Here is a 16,018-nt window from a genome sequence, read left to right as displayed (position 1 = left end):
TCTGTTGAATCAAATAAAAGAAATGCAGTACGGTAATCGACCCCCTTAGGAAGCTTATACTGTATTATAATTGCCGAAGATGAACCAAAGGACTACTTTTGTCAAAATGAAGCTCCTCAACTCACTTCAACAGTTTATTGGCACCAAGAAGCCAAATTGTGATCTGCATTAATTTCAGTAAACACTTCAGATTAACTAGTGACAGAAATGTGAAGCATGAGGTTGGGGTTCCAAAATAGGGTTTTCAAGCCAATTGTTAGGGTTTCACCCAGTGTGGTCCAAAAATTATTTATTGCAAATGTATCTTTGTCCATCTTTCGATGCCAATGTCGTATAGTGACAGAAGAATTACATGCGCTTCCACGAAATGGCAACCTATGTATCCACTTTTCATGACATTTTTGTTTGGTGGTATAATGTGAGATTATTTGATAAATATGTGCCTTGGCTCAATAAATTTAGGGAAACAATGTTGTAAACTAGAGTGTAGATTCGTAGCCAGGGGCAGAATTACCGTTAGGCAAACACAAGCAATTGCCTGTGGCCCCAAACGTCTCTTAAAAACTGATGTAAGTTTTCTTTTATTGAAAGCATATGACTATATTCACAGGCTTTAAAACATCAAAATATCTGATCGTCTCATGATCACTTTGAGGGCTCCCCTTCTCATGCAATGTCAAGTCAAATTTATTTGTCTAGCCCTTAATCACAAAACTCTTTGCCCCCCACTCGAGCAAGGAAATTTGGGGGAGGAGGGGACTATGAGAAGGGACCGCGGATAGGGGCATCCCCCTTCCAGGATGACCAGGCTGCAATGGATGTCAAGTAGCACCATTTATCACATAGTCTGGTGCTGTACAATGTTCATTACGATGGCAAGATGCTGTACAATGTTCATTAAGTGGGCATAAGTGTCATTTTAAAGAGAAAAGGCACCGCAGGGTAGATGCCTTCGGTGGTTCTGCCTCAGGACCTGGCCCGGTCGGTCAGCGAAGAATCCTCCATGAGGACTCCAGGGGAAGTCGTCCACCTTAGATCTTGTTTCCATTGTTCGGTGCAGAACCAAAAGAGCAACAGCCTCAGATTCGGTCAACATCACCTAGCCCTCTCTCTGAGCAGGAGGAGGTGGGGGGTGTAGGACAAATGGCAGTACAACAGGCCTACATGTACTTTAACTAAATGCAAAGAGTAGAAATCAGTCTTAAATCGCGATTTAAACATTTGCCATGATCTAGCAGCTCTAATAACATCTTACTTAACCACTTACTTACATCTTACTATGCATATGCAGACTTGATTCAGGAAGAGGGTAGCAAAACAAAGTTACAAACTTGTTGGCGCATTATGAGAAAAATGAAGTGGTGTTAACCCAGTGGAGTGGAGAGGGTGAGAGGAAAACCATTTTTCTCAAAATCAAAAGTGTCAAAGGTTTCAACCTTTTTCATGGTGACACCGAATGTGCATAAGCGACAACAGCGAGAGTCAGACGCTCTTGCCAGTTGTGGTTGCACCGCTGTCAGTGTCAGTCAAGGAGGATGTAGTAGAGATGACATGGAGAGTGACATGATTGATGCTTTTAATCACAAAAATGCAAGTATTAAAGCAGTCAAAAAAGTAAACTATATTTAATGTTGATTAATGCTCTTAGCATCAGCGCTCATCCTCACTAGGTTCGCGGGTGTGCTGGAGCCTATTCCAGGTGATTTTGGGCAAGAGGTGGGGTACTGGACTGGTTGCCAGCCAATCACAGGCCACATATAGACAAAAGACCATTCACACTCACATTCACACCTAAGGACCATTTAGAATATTTCACGAACCTCAAATGCTTGTTTTGGAATGTTGGAGAGAGAGGGACCGGCGTACCCTGAGAAAACCCATGCAAGCATGGCGAGAATATGCAAACCCCACACAGGAAGTCTGAAGCCTAGATTCAAATCCCCAAACCTCAGAACTGTGAGGCACATGTGCCAACCACTCATTCAGCATGCCCCCATCTTCTTATCAAAGCATCTTCTTAAAGTAAAAGCATTGAGAGGATTTACTCGTTAGATGTGAGTAAAATAAGGATTTTAAGGTTTTTTATCAAGTTTAGGAAAAATCCACATTTTAGTTGATGGTAAACATTAGTATTCAAAATCTTTATATTAAATAAACGGATGTGGAGGGCCCCATGACGAGACTTTCCTTGGACCCCTCAAATGACTCAATACTCCCCTGTTCGTAGCAGGCCCAAGATAATGTCCTATTGTATTTTCTCCAGCAGGTGGCAGTGTGGCATTGCCTTCAAAGCCCCACCCCTCCACCCAGAGACGTTCATGGACTCGGGAGACGAATTACGTGGCTATTTAAAAAGAAGAAGAACCAAAGAAACAATAATTTCAGCACATACACAGCCGTCATTATACGGTATAACTTTTCAACTTTCACATAAAGTACAGTATGTCAACTGTGTGGTGTAAAATATTAACATAATTAGCGAGTTCATATCTTCTCCGACGATCGTTGAACGTATCGTCACTTCCTGCACCTCTCCATTCCTCCTTTCGGCGGCTGAGGGGGTTGACCGTTGGATGGGGAGGGCGGACGACTGCCCCTCAACAGGCATAAAAAACGACCATGTGTAGAAAAGGTGTAGATAAAAGGCACGCGGAGAGCCCACGGCGAGGGTGAATCTATTTCGTCCGTCTCAACAGTTGGCTTTCGGAGCGAATGGACAAGAGCGGGAGCAGCACAGCCCGACCACCACCGAAGGTAACGCACGAGCCGCTCCGGGAGAGGCTTCACATTGTGTCAGCTTGTGTCATATGGTGCGCGGGGTAGGAAGAACCAGATGCTTCGCTGTCTCTTGACTGACGTCTACGAGAAAGGGAAAGTCTCTTAGCCCTCCCCGTTGTTGTCTGTGCGTGTCATCCTTTCTTTTTCAGCCAACTGTCCAAAGCTACCAAATACTAACATTATCTAAGTTCCTCTTCTTGTGGTGACATTAGTGACTCAAATTACGAAGATGTGGTGAAATCAAGACCGTTAATCAGATTATTTGTACTGCTGCTTAATCATAAATGGAGCCGCCTCTCATCTGAGCTTCTGTAAGCGATGAAGACATTTGCCAAGAATGAGCCGAGCACTGTACTGTGCACGGATCAGTAAACTGTCTTTGATGTTGCAGATTATTTTAGTGTTTATCCATTTGACGACTGTGCAAGATAACTTATGACTCAGCTCAGCTGTACTTGTGTTTTAACACAAGGAGTTTGGAAGTAAAAACATTTGTTTTTTTTGAAAGACTGAGGAATGTGTGAGGGTCTGTCCCACACATCTGTTTGATATTCAGTAGCAGGAAATCCACGAGGTGTTTGTGTGTGTGGGTGTGCATTGTGCTCAGTGTCATGTCCAAGGCGATGAATACTGAGATATGTTGAGTCTTTCACCTCAACAGGAGCAGTTCAGCCTGTTTTCACTGTCAGGAATGTGTACAGTAACTCCCAACTCAACTTTATCTAGAGCACTTTAACAATAACCACAGCTGTAACAAAGTGCTGTACATAAAACCGATAATAATAATACAATAATAAGTAACTAAATAAAATATTATTTTCTAATGAAAATACACACGAGCTCCCTTTACATTGGCATTTCATCATACAAGAGGTGCAGAGTTTTATTCCCTCTTGTTGCACATGTTGTGTGAAGCTGTTAGTAGATGAGAGAGTGGAGCAAGACTGAAGTCTCACGACCAGTGTGAGGGCGCCGGGATCACAGCGATCTACACCAAGATTGTAATCTCGCAATCACAGTGTGCATTACATCAGTCAAGTTTGCTAGAAGCTGAGAGCTGCGCTACAAACAAACAACTGCACTTTTCTAACATGCACTTTTCTAACAGCTGATCAGTTAATCTGTTGGTGAGTCACACACATATAGAAGGAATGTTCCAAATCTCCCGACCCATTGAGTCAGTTTTGATCAGTTTGGACTTCTTTTTTTTTCTTTGCCTCCTGTGTTTTTTTATTTTCATTTATGAGCTCTTTTAGTGTCTTCCTCACTGTTTCAGTCTGACTTCTTTTTCTCTCCCCTTCTTTCACCATACATTGACATATTGCTTGCATGGGGTCCTCAGTTTGCATGGTTGCAGACAGCACAGTGAACGAGTTTGCACTAGTTAGAAGGTTTTAAACGATTAATTGAATAACTTGCACAATTCGATTACAAAAAAGTCAAAGCAAAATCTCTGCCTTGAAGCTTCATAGTAATAATTTTTCCACACGGACTTATGTTACTGCAGACTCACACACACCACTCTGTGTATGAATAATTTGGTGCGATGGTGGCGAACCAGGAGGAACGACTGTATAAAAGACAGAGAAGATGCAAAGTTTGAGATCATTCCACAATTAAAAAAAAGTGCAATGTGTATCTTGCAAAGCAGAACTAATGTACCACAAAAGCACATCTAAGAACACCAACACAAGGTATTGATGTTATCATATTTAATCTAGCCTAGTACCAGCACTAGTTGGAACGGATTGTAATGCCCCCACAAGTGGTCAAGAATAGACACAACCGCCGGTGCACTTTTAATTGTTTTGTTGAGCAAACGGTAACAAAATAAACACATAGTAAGCACATTCACACATGAGCTGCTACAGCCACAACAAACGCCAAGGTGCTCAACGGCACGCAAACAGGAAAACGGTTAGCCATTTAACAGCCAGCCGCTAAACTGAGCTCACAACAGCCAACTATACACTCTCATTTGCTGACCCCCACGTCACTCACCGGGCGAGGCCCCAGCTTTTTAAAACCTTTGAATGTCAAAGTCACAGATACTGTAGTGTGAAATGTGAGGATGGTGACAATAAGTGGACAACAATAATACCTGCACTTCACATGCACATTTTGTTATTTAATAAATGCACAATCATGTTTTATAATCCAATTACTCAATGTGATAATTGGTATAATAATAATAATAATAATACTCTAAAAAACATTATAAAATTATTTGATAGCAGCAGCCCGAGGCATATGAATACTTTGCCATGGCAAGAAGACATGTATACTTACTGCCGTATTTATTGTTATTCATTTTATCGTTTTATAGTTATGGTTTAAAAGTGTTTTTCATATTTACTGAAATGATGACAACTTCTGTGTTACTGTAGATTGGTGATAGCCTACCACTACATTGCTGTCGTAGGAATGGAAATCCATGAAAAACTGAGTACTTTGTGTATTACTAACTTGAGTCACTCTTTTATTCCGACTAATAAATATCAATCTGATGGGATCATTCAGTGCACACACAAAAATGTGACTCAAATTAAGTTTGCAAGCAACACTATTGCAAAAATGTTCCATGCTTTTTTTTTTCTCTTTGGCACACTTTTCTAAATTTTTCCAAAGCGCCTCATTGACTCATTTGTTGAGACATTGTTGAATGACTATTGTTTGTCTGACCCTCATTCGCCATCCCTCTGTTTTTCCCCCCCTTTCAGATAGCAGCAGGCATCAGCAGACGTAACTACCATGCCGACAAGTGATGGTCCGAGCCGCTTCCCGGTCTTTGCGGCCCCCCCCAAAGGCAACCACCAGCGCTCCCCAGGCTACGTCCCTGGGCGGGTGGCTCCGGTCCGGTCACCCCCGCCGGCCAAAGCGCCACCGCCACCACCAATCAAACCTCATGGCCTGCCTTCGCAGCGACAAGCCACTTTCAGCTTGTCAGAGGAGAACCAGCGCCGGGAGCGCGCGCATAGCCTCCGGCTGAGAAAGAACACGATCATCTGCTTCGGAGTGTCCATTGGGGCGTTCTTCCTCAGCCTCATACTTGTACTTAGTCTCACTAGTGGTGACATTTTAGACGGTAAGTGATATATGTCCTTTGAAGCAGTGGTTCTCAAACTTTTTAAATAAAGTACCACCTCTAAAAATACTTACTTTAAATTTAATGCCAGCCTTCCCAGTTAACCTGGATATTTGACTTCTAAAGCCGTCAATGGCAGTGAATGTGTTAACTCTCAGTCCCACCATACTGAACAACATTAAAATACAGTTTCATAGTAGACCTAGGTGTTCATCAGGAACGAGACAGAGGCTTTATTCCTAAAAGTATATTTAGTATTATTGTAAGCCATTTTAACATTATGAATCGAACCTACAACCTTCAGGTTAGGAGACAACCACGCTACCATCTGAGCCATGCCTTAATGAGTTCATGTACAGGCTTATCCTTTATGCTGAATCCTTTTGGATTTCTTACTGGTCATCTTTGCAGAGAACTGTCCCGATCACAACCCCTCCCTGAGTAACTGGAACCCAGGCCACCAGCCGGAGAAGGCCATGGTTGTCAGGAGGGGAGATTTTTTTCGATTGGACTCTTCGGCTACTTTCCGCTCACTTGCCATCCAATCAGGAGGTAAGAAATCTAGCAAACGTAACATGCATGTATACTTATAAACAGTATTTATTCACTTATTAGGGTTACTATTATTATTTGCAGGGTATTTAAGTAATACCTAATGAAGTAGCATGTTTGAGGCATTGTGTGACATGCCAGTACTGGTACTTTCTTTGTCAAACGCCATTAATTTATTGCATCTGTTGACAAGTTTTCTATATTGCTCCCTCCTTGTGTGGCTTCTCTGTAGGGGGCTCAAGTCTGCAGAACATCTGACACAAATTCCCACTCATTAGAAATGAAATGACAAATGATAGTTACGTACGTAAGGGTTAGTCGCTCTTTCTTTCGACTTCAATGACTCCAAAACCGTTGTCTTAACTCCGTGTAGAGTTCCAGGACGGGGACTTCTGGCGTCTTTTCGTGTTGGAATTGCGTATCATGGTTGGATTGTCTTTTGTCCATTTTGTGTTCGGGATTCACAGAGGAATCCAAAACAACCCCATAACCTCAGATCTAAACGTCAGCTTCACGCTGTTGCTGCTGCAGTCGCTGTTTGCTTGAGTAGCCATTGTGTACCACACACACACACAGCGCCTCACAGTGGCCAGGAGGTGAACCGAATCAGTAGATTTGCAGAATACATTTTAAATTGCGAAACGAAAAGTTACAATGCATTGATGAACCGATATTTTTACCCACCCCTACTTATTGGACAACTTAAGTACACAGTACAATCTATCTGTAACCAACAAATCTGCCTTTACGAGACACTCTGCAATTCTGATTGGCACCGTAAAACATTTTGAAAAATTGTATGGAATTTAACATATTCACTAGGGATGGGTGTAGTAAATAGGCAGAATGGCAATTTCTTTCTGAATGTTCTGGAGTTCTGTTTGCAAGTGACATATTGTCATATTGAACAAAATGCTGCCAGAACCCCTTGTGCCATAACAGAGGTCTCTCTCTCTCTCTCTCTCTCTCTCTCTCTCTCTCTCTCTCTCTTTCGCTCTCTCGCTATCTTGCTCTCGCACACTGGACTACTTTTATCCAGATTTGTATTAGATATAATTTTGCATGTATACTGAATGTTGTGACTGTTAGTGCTGTCGTTTAGTTAAACTCCACATTCCAATTTACTGTCTTCTCACAGGTCGTGTAGTCTTTGCAGACAACACTGACGGCTCTAAGAACATATCCTTAAGAACACGACATATCCTCATTGAAAATGGCGGCGGCCTTCACATCGGCGGGCCCAAATGTCGCTACCGTTCCCACGCTGCCATCGCCCTCACGGGGCGCTCTGACAGCAAAGACAGCAATATACCCGGTCTTGGCGGGAAGTTTATCGGTGTCATGAGTGGTGGAACTCTGGAGCTCCATGGCACAGAGAGAGTCTCCTGGTCTCTGTTAACCAAAAGCGTGCCTGCCTCTGGCCTAACCACGGGAGGCGACGCCTTCCAGCGCAACTTCAGCAGAGGCATCAACCTGCGCGTGGTGGATCAGGACACAGCAGACATCCTACTCAGGGAACGTTACGACACCCACGAATCCCGCAATGACAGTCGCAGGCTCACCCAGCTGCTCCGGTCCCTGCCGGCGGGTCGCATAGTCACACTCGCCGTCGGAGACTCTGCCGTCAAAAGTCTTCTGGACGAAACCAAGAAGGCCCTTGAAGAGACGCTTGGCAGCAGTCATGTCTACAATCTCAAGTACAGGTGAGGAAGCCTGTTGTACTTGTACTTAATTGGCTGTGGGGGAATTACCATCACAGCTAATTCATTCCATTGTCGTGGATATGTCAACTGGAATCCAACTGATTACTGCCACTGATGAATATATTTAAGTATGTTTTTCAATTGGTAGACATGAAAGAGGGTCTCGCCCAAGTACTCGAAGAGTTTACCTTTTGCTGTGCCTTACCCGCCCACAGTCTCAACTTTGCTACAGCGATCCGTTTTCTTGCTCACCTCAGTTTCCTCTCTGTTAAAATTTGTCGAGTTACCGTGACCAAGCGCCTCATGCCCAAAATAAGGGCAGGGAAGCCTTCATTCATATTTGTATTTGTCTGTTTGCGTGTCTCCAGCCGACCGATGCGTTCAGTGCGGAATGGTTTTAACAGTTTCAGGTGGTACAAATTTGGAATGTTAGTTTTCCTTGTGAGCAATCAAGTAGCTGTCTATCCAGAAGCAGAAAAAGAAGCAGGTGGGAAAGGCTCAGCTTGGAAAAAATAACACGTCGACCTTCAGTGCCACATGAAAAACATTTGTGATGTGCTTTTGTTGTGTGTCATTGGGAGGGTTTTGTTTTTTATTGGTCCTTTGGGACTGAAATGAGTTTGTTTGAACTACTACATTGAAGCCCCCTCTCACCTTTTGAGACCCCTTCACATAGACTACCAGTAACATGTCTTTGTTACATAGGTCTTTACTGTCTAGAATAATGCGCTCTCTTACATTCCCATTTGGGATTCTACCTTGAATCGTTCCATGGTATTTCTCTTCCTGTTTTCTCTGGATTTGTGCTCTCTGCCAGGAAAGGAAGCACACACCGGATAACAAGGTGATGGTCCTAATGTTTCCAGCATTTGTACAAAAAAAAGACTCTTCAGGAAATGTAGTGTCTATCACAACTATTTCTTCAAGACAAAAATGTTTTCACAGAATGTTGAATTGCTCGATTGGGCCTTGTGTGTCTACACCACTGATTTCCAACCTTTATGGAGCCAATGCACATATTTTACAATGGAAAAATCCCACGGCAGACCAACAAACAAAAATCTCACAAAAAGTGGATACATTAATTACTGTATGTACTTTGCCATCTAATAGAAGAGCATTTATTTGATTCTTTATTTGTCTGTCACTATGCCTCACTGACATAAATAGATGAATAAAGATACATTATTTCTTGGAAATATATAATTTTCTCAACAATTAAGTCCATCCATCCATTTTCTTTACCGCTTCTCCTCACTAGGGTCATAGGTATGCTGGAGCCTATCCCAGCTATCATCGGGCAGGAGGCGGGGTACACCGTGAACTGGTTGCCAGCCAATCGCAGTCAACAATTAAGTACAATTTTATAATTTCCCACAGCACACCTGAAGAGTGCTCACGGCACACTAATGTGCTCTGGCACACTGGTTGAGAATCACTGGTCTATACTGCACCCATGAACATACAGTAAAAGTTTCTTCCAATGCGAGCTCTGGATTTATTTCTAGCCGGGTCCGGCTCGGTCCTTGCTTGGTAGACAAGTCGAGCACTAAGCCAGATTCTCAAGTGTCACGTTTCACCTCAGGGTACCAAGCCAGCACAGAGGTCTTCACAGAAATCCACTCAAATCCACAACACAGTGCTTCAAGTGGTTCAGATGATAGAGCCCCATGTGTGTGTGTACACAACTGCCTTCGTGCACACTCTTCTAATCTTTCACTATTTATTGGAGGGATTTAGTCTTAGCTCTCTGTGGATTTGCCTGATAGGAGACATACAGCTGACATATATTAGCTAGTGTGCAGTTCAATGTCTCACTCAATTTGAAACATGCTGTATTTCAGGTGTTAAATCCATAGAACTGAGGGGGACAATGAACACTTGCACAAAAAGTAGGGGACTGTTATGGCAACACGTCAGACACATGCTAACGTTAACACAATCAACTATCCAGCTTGTGCAGCAGCATTCTCCAAGTGACTGGAGGGTCGTCACGGTGTGTCAGTTATTAATGTGCCTGACTTTAGAGCCATTTCAACAAAATAATGGACTTCAGCTCAGTATTCCAACATAAGATTGCTGAAAAATATTTACAAAACCTGTATGTTTGGAACAAAAAATGTTTTGGAAACTGAAGCGGACCATTCATTAGTAGATCCTTTGTATTTAATGTTTTTGTGTCTCAGGAGAGCACTTACACACTGTCACACACCCAGCAATAATGACGTTGTTTAAAGGCTGTGAAGATCAAGCGGTGGCCGAGGCTGAAGGGAAAAGTGCGCCTTTACGCTCTCCCTGTGCTTCCTGCTTGTGCTTTTGTCAGTTTTCGCACTGGGTGCAAGGTGAAAGGTTATTTCCCCCCCCGGACCCCCACACACATAACAGAAGAGTGTGGTTCCCCAGATGGATCCGGTTTGTGTATCCACTGGGCGCACTGTACCACTTTCATCTTTAAAAAGATAATTTTACTATTATGTGAAGGTTACTACTGTGGAGTGTATACCTTTTTTTTTTATGGAGAACTTGGAATGGAATCAAATCTGAATTTGAATAGTTCAGGGACAGTTCTCTAGCGGGTGGTTCTGTTAAGCCGTGTTTGCGAGTTATGACATATTATCTCCGTAAATTCCAAAGTCTTAAAACTCATTTGGAATCAGGACAAAAATAAAATAATTATGACATTTGAAATTAAGGACAGGGCCATAACACAAGGCCAATGCCTTTCAGCATCCACACACATTGGGCTCAACCACTCAGAGGATTTCATCTTTGTGTATTTTAAACAATTATCCAACGAACTTTCAATTTTGAACTTCGAATTTGACAGTTACCATCAATCTATTACACTCTCTTTCACTAAAAATAATTCCAGCATTCTTTTAAATAATCTTTTAATTATTGTGTGACACAGTGGATCTAAGGTTAAACACACTCTCAGCTCTGGAATTTTCAAATCATTGTAAATCAGGGAACTCATGTAAAGGATAATAATCTGTTGCACAGATTGAGCATTGCGAACTGTCATACATTTATGTCAAGTGTTAAAAGAGGGTAACCACCGGCTGGTAGTAACAAAAACAACACTCTGTTTTTACTTTTATGGAAAAGGACGTGTGACAAATGCAATGGTGGACATTTTGTTGTGTTATCTTTCTTGTTGACCTATTGTTGATTTAGCCTTAACAATTGACCCGTTCACCAATTTGCATAAAATAACTGCGGGGGACTCGAGGCAGACAGCAAGTATCTGATGTCAAAAATGTGCTGTTACAGTCCCCTCCAAAAGTATTGGAACAGCAAGGTCAATTCCTTTGTTTTTCTTGTATACTGCAGACATTTGGGTTTCAGATCAAAAGATGAATATGAGACAAAAGTTCAAAATTCCCGCTTATATTTCATGGTATTTAAATCTATGTGTTGAACAACTCAGGACAGAGCACCTTTTGTTTGAAGCCACCCACTTTTCAAGTGAACAAAAGTATTGGAACATATGACTGATGGGTGTTTATAGTTGCTCAGGTGTTGCCTATTGGATTGATTGCTTAAACATTAGATAGTGCTTGTTTTTGGCTTTGGGTTTCACCTATGAAAACTGCATTTGCTGTCAAGCAAAAATAAAGACCAGAAAGCTGTGGACTGTATGTGGCTTAGTATTATTGTCAGCTTTTTGTTGACATAGCCACATTGTACTCAACAGCCAGGACTCAAATGTGTGTACCACTTTCCTACATTCAAAAAGTAAATTTTTTGTCGTCATACATGATGACATGACATTTCTTCTAAAACAGAATCAAGCAATTCATCCTCCTCTCCCTTACCTCTGCAGGCAGGCATGGGCTTTGGTCTCCGTGGTGGGCGGTGGTAACACGTCATGCTCGGAGGATGTCAGGGAACATGAGAACCATGACACTGGAGGGAGAGCTCTGGCGAGACGAAATTTCACCACCGTCAATGGTGTGCACTTCTCGGTCACCGCCTACAGCGAGTGGAAGAATGGTGAGGAAAGCTTAATGGTACAATCTGTATACATTTTGTAATGTCCTCTTTGCCAATATATAATACGCAATTACCACTGGTGCCTTCATTAAAAATTTAATTTTAAGTTTTAAATCCTGATTGTAACTTGTAATAGCTATTTTTAAGATTGCTGCAGCTTGCTTTAGGCAAAAATCAAACAAACATACTTCATTTAGCTGCACATGAGTCAAGCTATTAGGCTCAGTTTTATTCATAAAGTAGTGCAGTTGTACAACACTAAACTTCATCTTGTAATACTAATAATAAGCATATTGTTGAATTAAAACTATAATAGTTTAAAAAAACTGAAAATTATCTCTGTAAAGGCAGAATTTTGGATACAGCTCTTCCACACGATTTTATATTATTAAACAAGTGTACCCAATGTTGTTGCCGATTGACCTTTAAAATCTTGAAAATGTATCTTCTACAGTGGATATAAAAAGTCTCCACAACCCTGTTCAAGTGCCACGTTTTGGGGATATTACAACATGAGACAGGATAAATCATTTCAAAACGTTTTCACCCATTAATGTGACCTATACCCTTTGAAAGTAGATTGAAAACCAATGTTGAACCTTTTGGCCATAATTCCAAAAGGTATGTTTGGTGTGAACACAACACTGCTCATCACCAAAACAACACCAGACCAAGAGTGAAGCATGGCGGTGAGAGCATCATGCTTTGGGGCTGTTTTTCTTCAACTTGAAAACAAATGTCAGGAAAAGCCTACTAGAACTTCTGAACTCTGGTATTCATCAGAGGTACTTTAAATTTTGACAGGTGTGTGCTGACTCCCATTTAACATGAGTTTGATTGTGAGTGGTTAATTCCACCACATCCCCTGTTATAAGAGGGTGTGCACACTTGTGCAACCACATTATCTCAGTTGTTTTGTACTTCACCTCGAAAAGATGTGAATAAGGGGTGTGTAAACTTTTAAAATCTATTTTAGGTCATAGAATTGTCTTAGAATAAGATGTAGAAACTCTCATACACCTTATATAATACTACACTATACACATCGTGACATGTAATATACAGTATAGTGATGATAAATATTGCTTACGGGCCTTGTGAGCTTGCACTTATAAGTGGTGTTGGATTTTTCGTCATTATTGTGTAAGCAGGTACAAAGGTGACAAATGAGGTGTATCACATGACTGATTTGTCATCTGAGCATTAGGTAACATAGATTAGGGTTAGGGTTCTTTGTGACCATATCATTATGACAAATACCAGGCTTTTAAATTGTTAAACATTACCTTAGAGCTGTTTATTCAGGGCGGCTGTACATCCATACCTTGACAAACCTCTTTCATAGTTGACTCAATTCTACAGGCAGGTGTGCTTTCTGTTTTACCCCCTTTTGGTGATGTTGCCCAGAAAATGTCACATGATAAATTCCCCTAATTCCTTTTTTAATTAAAAGTTCATTGTTTTCACCTCCCAGGTTTCCCCATCTCAGGATTCCAGGTGGATGCGGTGGACCAGGTGGTGCTGAATCTCCAGGATGAAGTGCAGCAGACCTGGCACCCTGGCAATCAAATTGTTGTTGCTAGTACAGATTATTCCATGCATCAAGCTGAAGAGTTTACCCTTCTACCCTGCCCTCATTGTACCACTAGACAGGTCCGAATACAAGGTGAGCCAGCATGGTATCCACAGAGACAGAATGTTTTTACGAAGCCTAGACGTGGTAGGAATATTGTTTGGTTTTATTGTTTGTCACATGTAGACAAAAAAAAACATTGACACTCACATTCATACCTGTGGGCAATTTAGTCTTCAGTTAATCTAACATTCATGTTTTTGGAATGTGGAAGGAAGTCGGCGTACATTTGACCCCCGCATATTCTTGCTTCAGTTTCCACAGATTCAAAATAAGAGCAAGTAAATACAAAAAAAAGTATTAGGTGCTCAAATAAAGTGCTTACCTTCAGAATTATTCTTTAAAAACACCTAACAAAATACAGATATTTCATGTTTTGATCATATGGGTATAAGCAAAATCATGCATTGTAAAAATGCATTACACATAGGTAAGAAGGGTTTTCCAGAATTTTGAGGTCAACTTTGGGGGTGTGTATTAAACTATTATATACGAGAAATTACGGTACTGCACCGTGCTGCTTGACCTTCAAGTTAAAAATTTTTTGTTGACTTTTAATGATTTGTATGTACTTCATACATACTCTGGTTTAAGGCAGTATCTGTCCCGAAAAGTCTTTGTCTTTCTGGTTAAACCCTAATGCTCTGACCCAAAAGTCTTTGTCCATCCTACTATCAGGTATATTTCCTTATGTCATTACTCCATTGTCAGCAAAGGCCAACTCCCTTCCTGCAGAAAAGGATGCGATAAAGCGTGGGTCTTGACTTTTGAGTCCCTGTTAAATCCCAACAGCTGCTCTGGGTTATCATTGTCAGCAGCACCCTGTGGACACGAGCACTTTAAAAGCTGATGTATGTTTTAATAAGCGTCTCACCAGTTTTCTCTTCCAACTGTATATTATTTTAGTGGGTTGAGTGTGAGGTGCGGCTGCGACTAAGCATATTTCTGTGGTGGGAAGTAAATAATTAATTTAACTATTTGAAATACTGTACTTTTGGTTAGTAGAAAGGAACATCCACATTGGAACACAATCCGTTACGTGATGCTGGTGGTTCACTATAATTTGTTCCCATGGGAAACAATGTAAAGTGAATGAATTTGCTTCAGGCTGCTATCAGGAAATCTGTATTAACTGTCCAGGTGATGTTTTAAGTAACTTTCTAACATTCTTAATTGTCATACAAGTATAAAGAGAAGTTAACTGCAGTATAATACAATTAAAACAAAGTAAAACTACTCACCCGTTGAAGACCCAGACAGGCATGTAACGCAGTGGGAAAAGGAAGGTGTTTGCCAATAAGCTTCTCTGGTCAGGTCATTTCCATGCTGTATATTAGCAAATATGGTTTCAGATACATGCTATTTACATTACATAAAATCAACTTGTATATGCATTGGAAATTTAAGGCTACATTTCCACGATATTCCTGGCACCCGTGGCAGTACTTCAATTCGGCCCACGGTTGACCACAGATGCCAGTACATTCCCTCCCGGCTTGTCAAATTCTGATAAGCTCCCTCACGTTTCTCACATTCTGTCAAGGCTTTCTATGGATGAAACATGGACACCAAGCAGCTTTAGAGCACGTTTGTGGCCCCGGCAAAGTGGAATGAAGTTCCCTTGCTGGACCCCGCCCCAGGGTCTGAGTCAGCGCAGAGGGGCATATTGTGTCACCCAATAAATGTTTGACAATATTGGTTTTCTCTCGACTATTTCACTTACTTATCCATTTCTTGTACCAAAATGCATAATTAACTGCTTTGAAGTTCCATTTCTAACTTACAACTGTTCTCGCTTTGGTCCAATTATGTGCCTTACTTCTCCATTTGTATCCAGCTGGTGAATCATCCAATGCTGACTACATGTGTGTGCTGTACAGGAAAGCCTCTTTATAACCATGTTGGTGAGATCATTGATGGAGTGGACATGCGCGCTGAGGTAGCCCTGCTCTCCAGGAACATTCTCATCTACGGAGAAATGGAAAACTCTTGCTACGGAAACAACTTGTGTCAGTTCTACAGCCACGACACCTATGGAGGTCACATCAAGGTGTGTAACTCTATAGCTCAGAGGACATGCTTTGCATCCCAAAGTGCTAATGTGGGTCTGCAGGCTTCAGCTTGACATTACATTCTCAGGTTACTGTGTTGTGACCAATCTACATATTTTTCCATTCTGCATAGTAAAACTCTGTGTGTTCTATTTTTACTTTCTGTGCTAAATGAGTGGCGTTATTCATGGTCCCTGCTCTGATTTTTATGTAAACAACT

General features: G+C 41.5%; 1 protein-coding gene across 2 annotated transcripts in view; it reads left to right on the top strand.

The window, feature by feature from the left end:
• Positions 1-2,537: 2,537 nt before the first annotated feature.
• Positions 2,538-16,018, top strand: part of cemip2 (cell migration inducing hyaluronidase 2) — a 44,173-nt gene continuing 30,692 nt past the window's right edge. The window contains exons 1-7 of one of the 2 annotated variants that reach the window (XM_061767306.1): positions 2,538-2,754; positions 5,499-5,863; positions 6,275-6,415; positions 7,554-8,118; positions 11,945-12,114; positions 13,589-13,780; positions 15,628-15,797. In XM_061767306.1, coding sequence (XP_061623290.1) covers positions 5,530-5,863; positions 6,275-6,415; positions 7,554-8,118; positions 11,945-12,114; positions 13,589-13,780; positions 15,628-15,797 — 1,572 coding nt within the window. In that variant the 5' untranslated portion in view covers positions 2,538-2,754; positions 5,499-5,529. The remainder of the gene's footprint in view (positions 2,755-5,498; positions 5,864-6,274; positions 6,416-7,553; positions 8,119-11,944; positions 12,115-13,588; positions 13,781-15,627; positions 15,798-16,018) is intronic. The other variant, XM_061767305.1, reaches the window with a different exon arrangement.

Source organism: Phyllopteryx taeniolatus, chromosome 3 (genome assembly GCF_024500385.1).
Source record: "Phyllopteryx taeniolatus isolate TA_2022b chromosome 3, UOR_Ptae_1.2, whole genome shotgun sequence".
NCBI lineage: Eukaryota > Metazoa > Chordata > Actinopteri > Syngnathiformes > Syngnathidae > Phyllopteryx > Phyllopteryx taeniolatus.
This window is presented reverse-complemented; position numbering and strand designations above follow the sequence as displayed.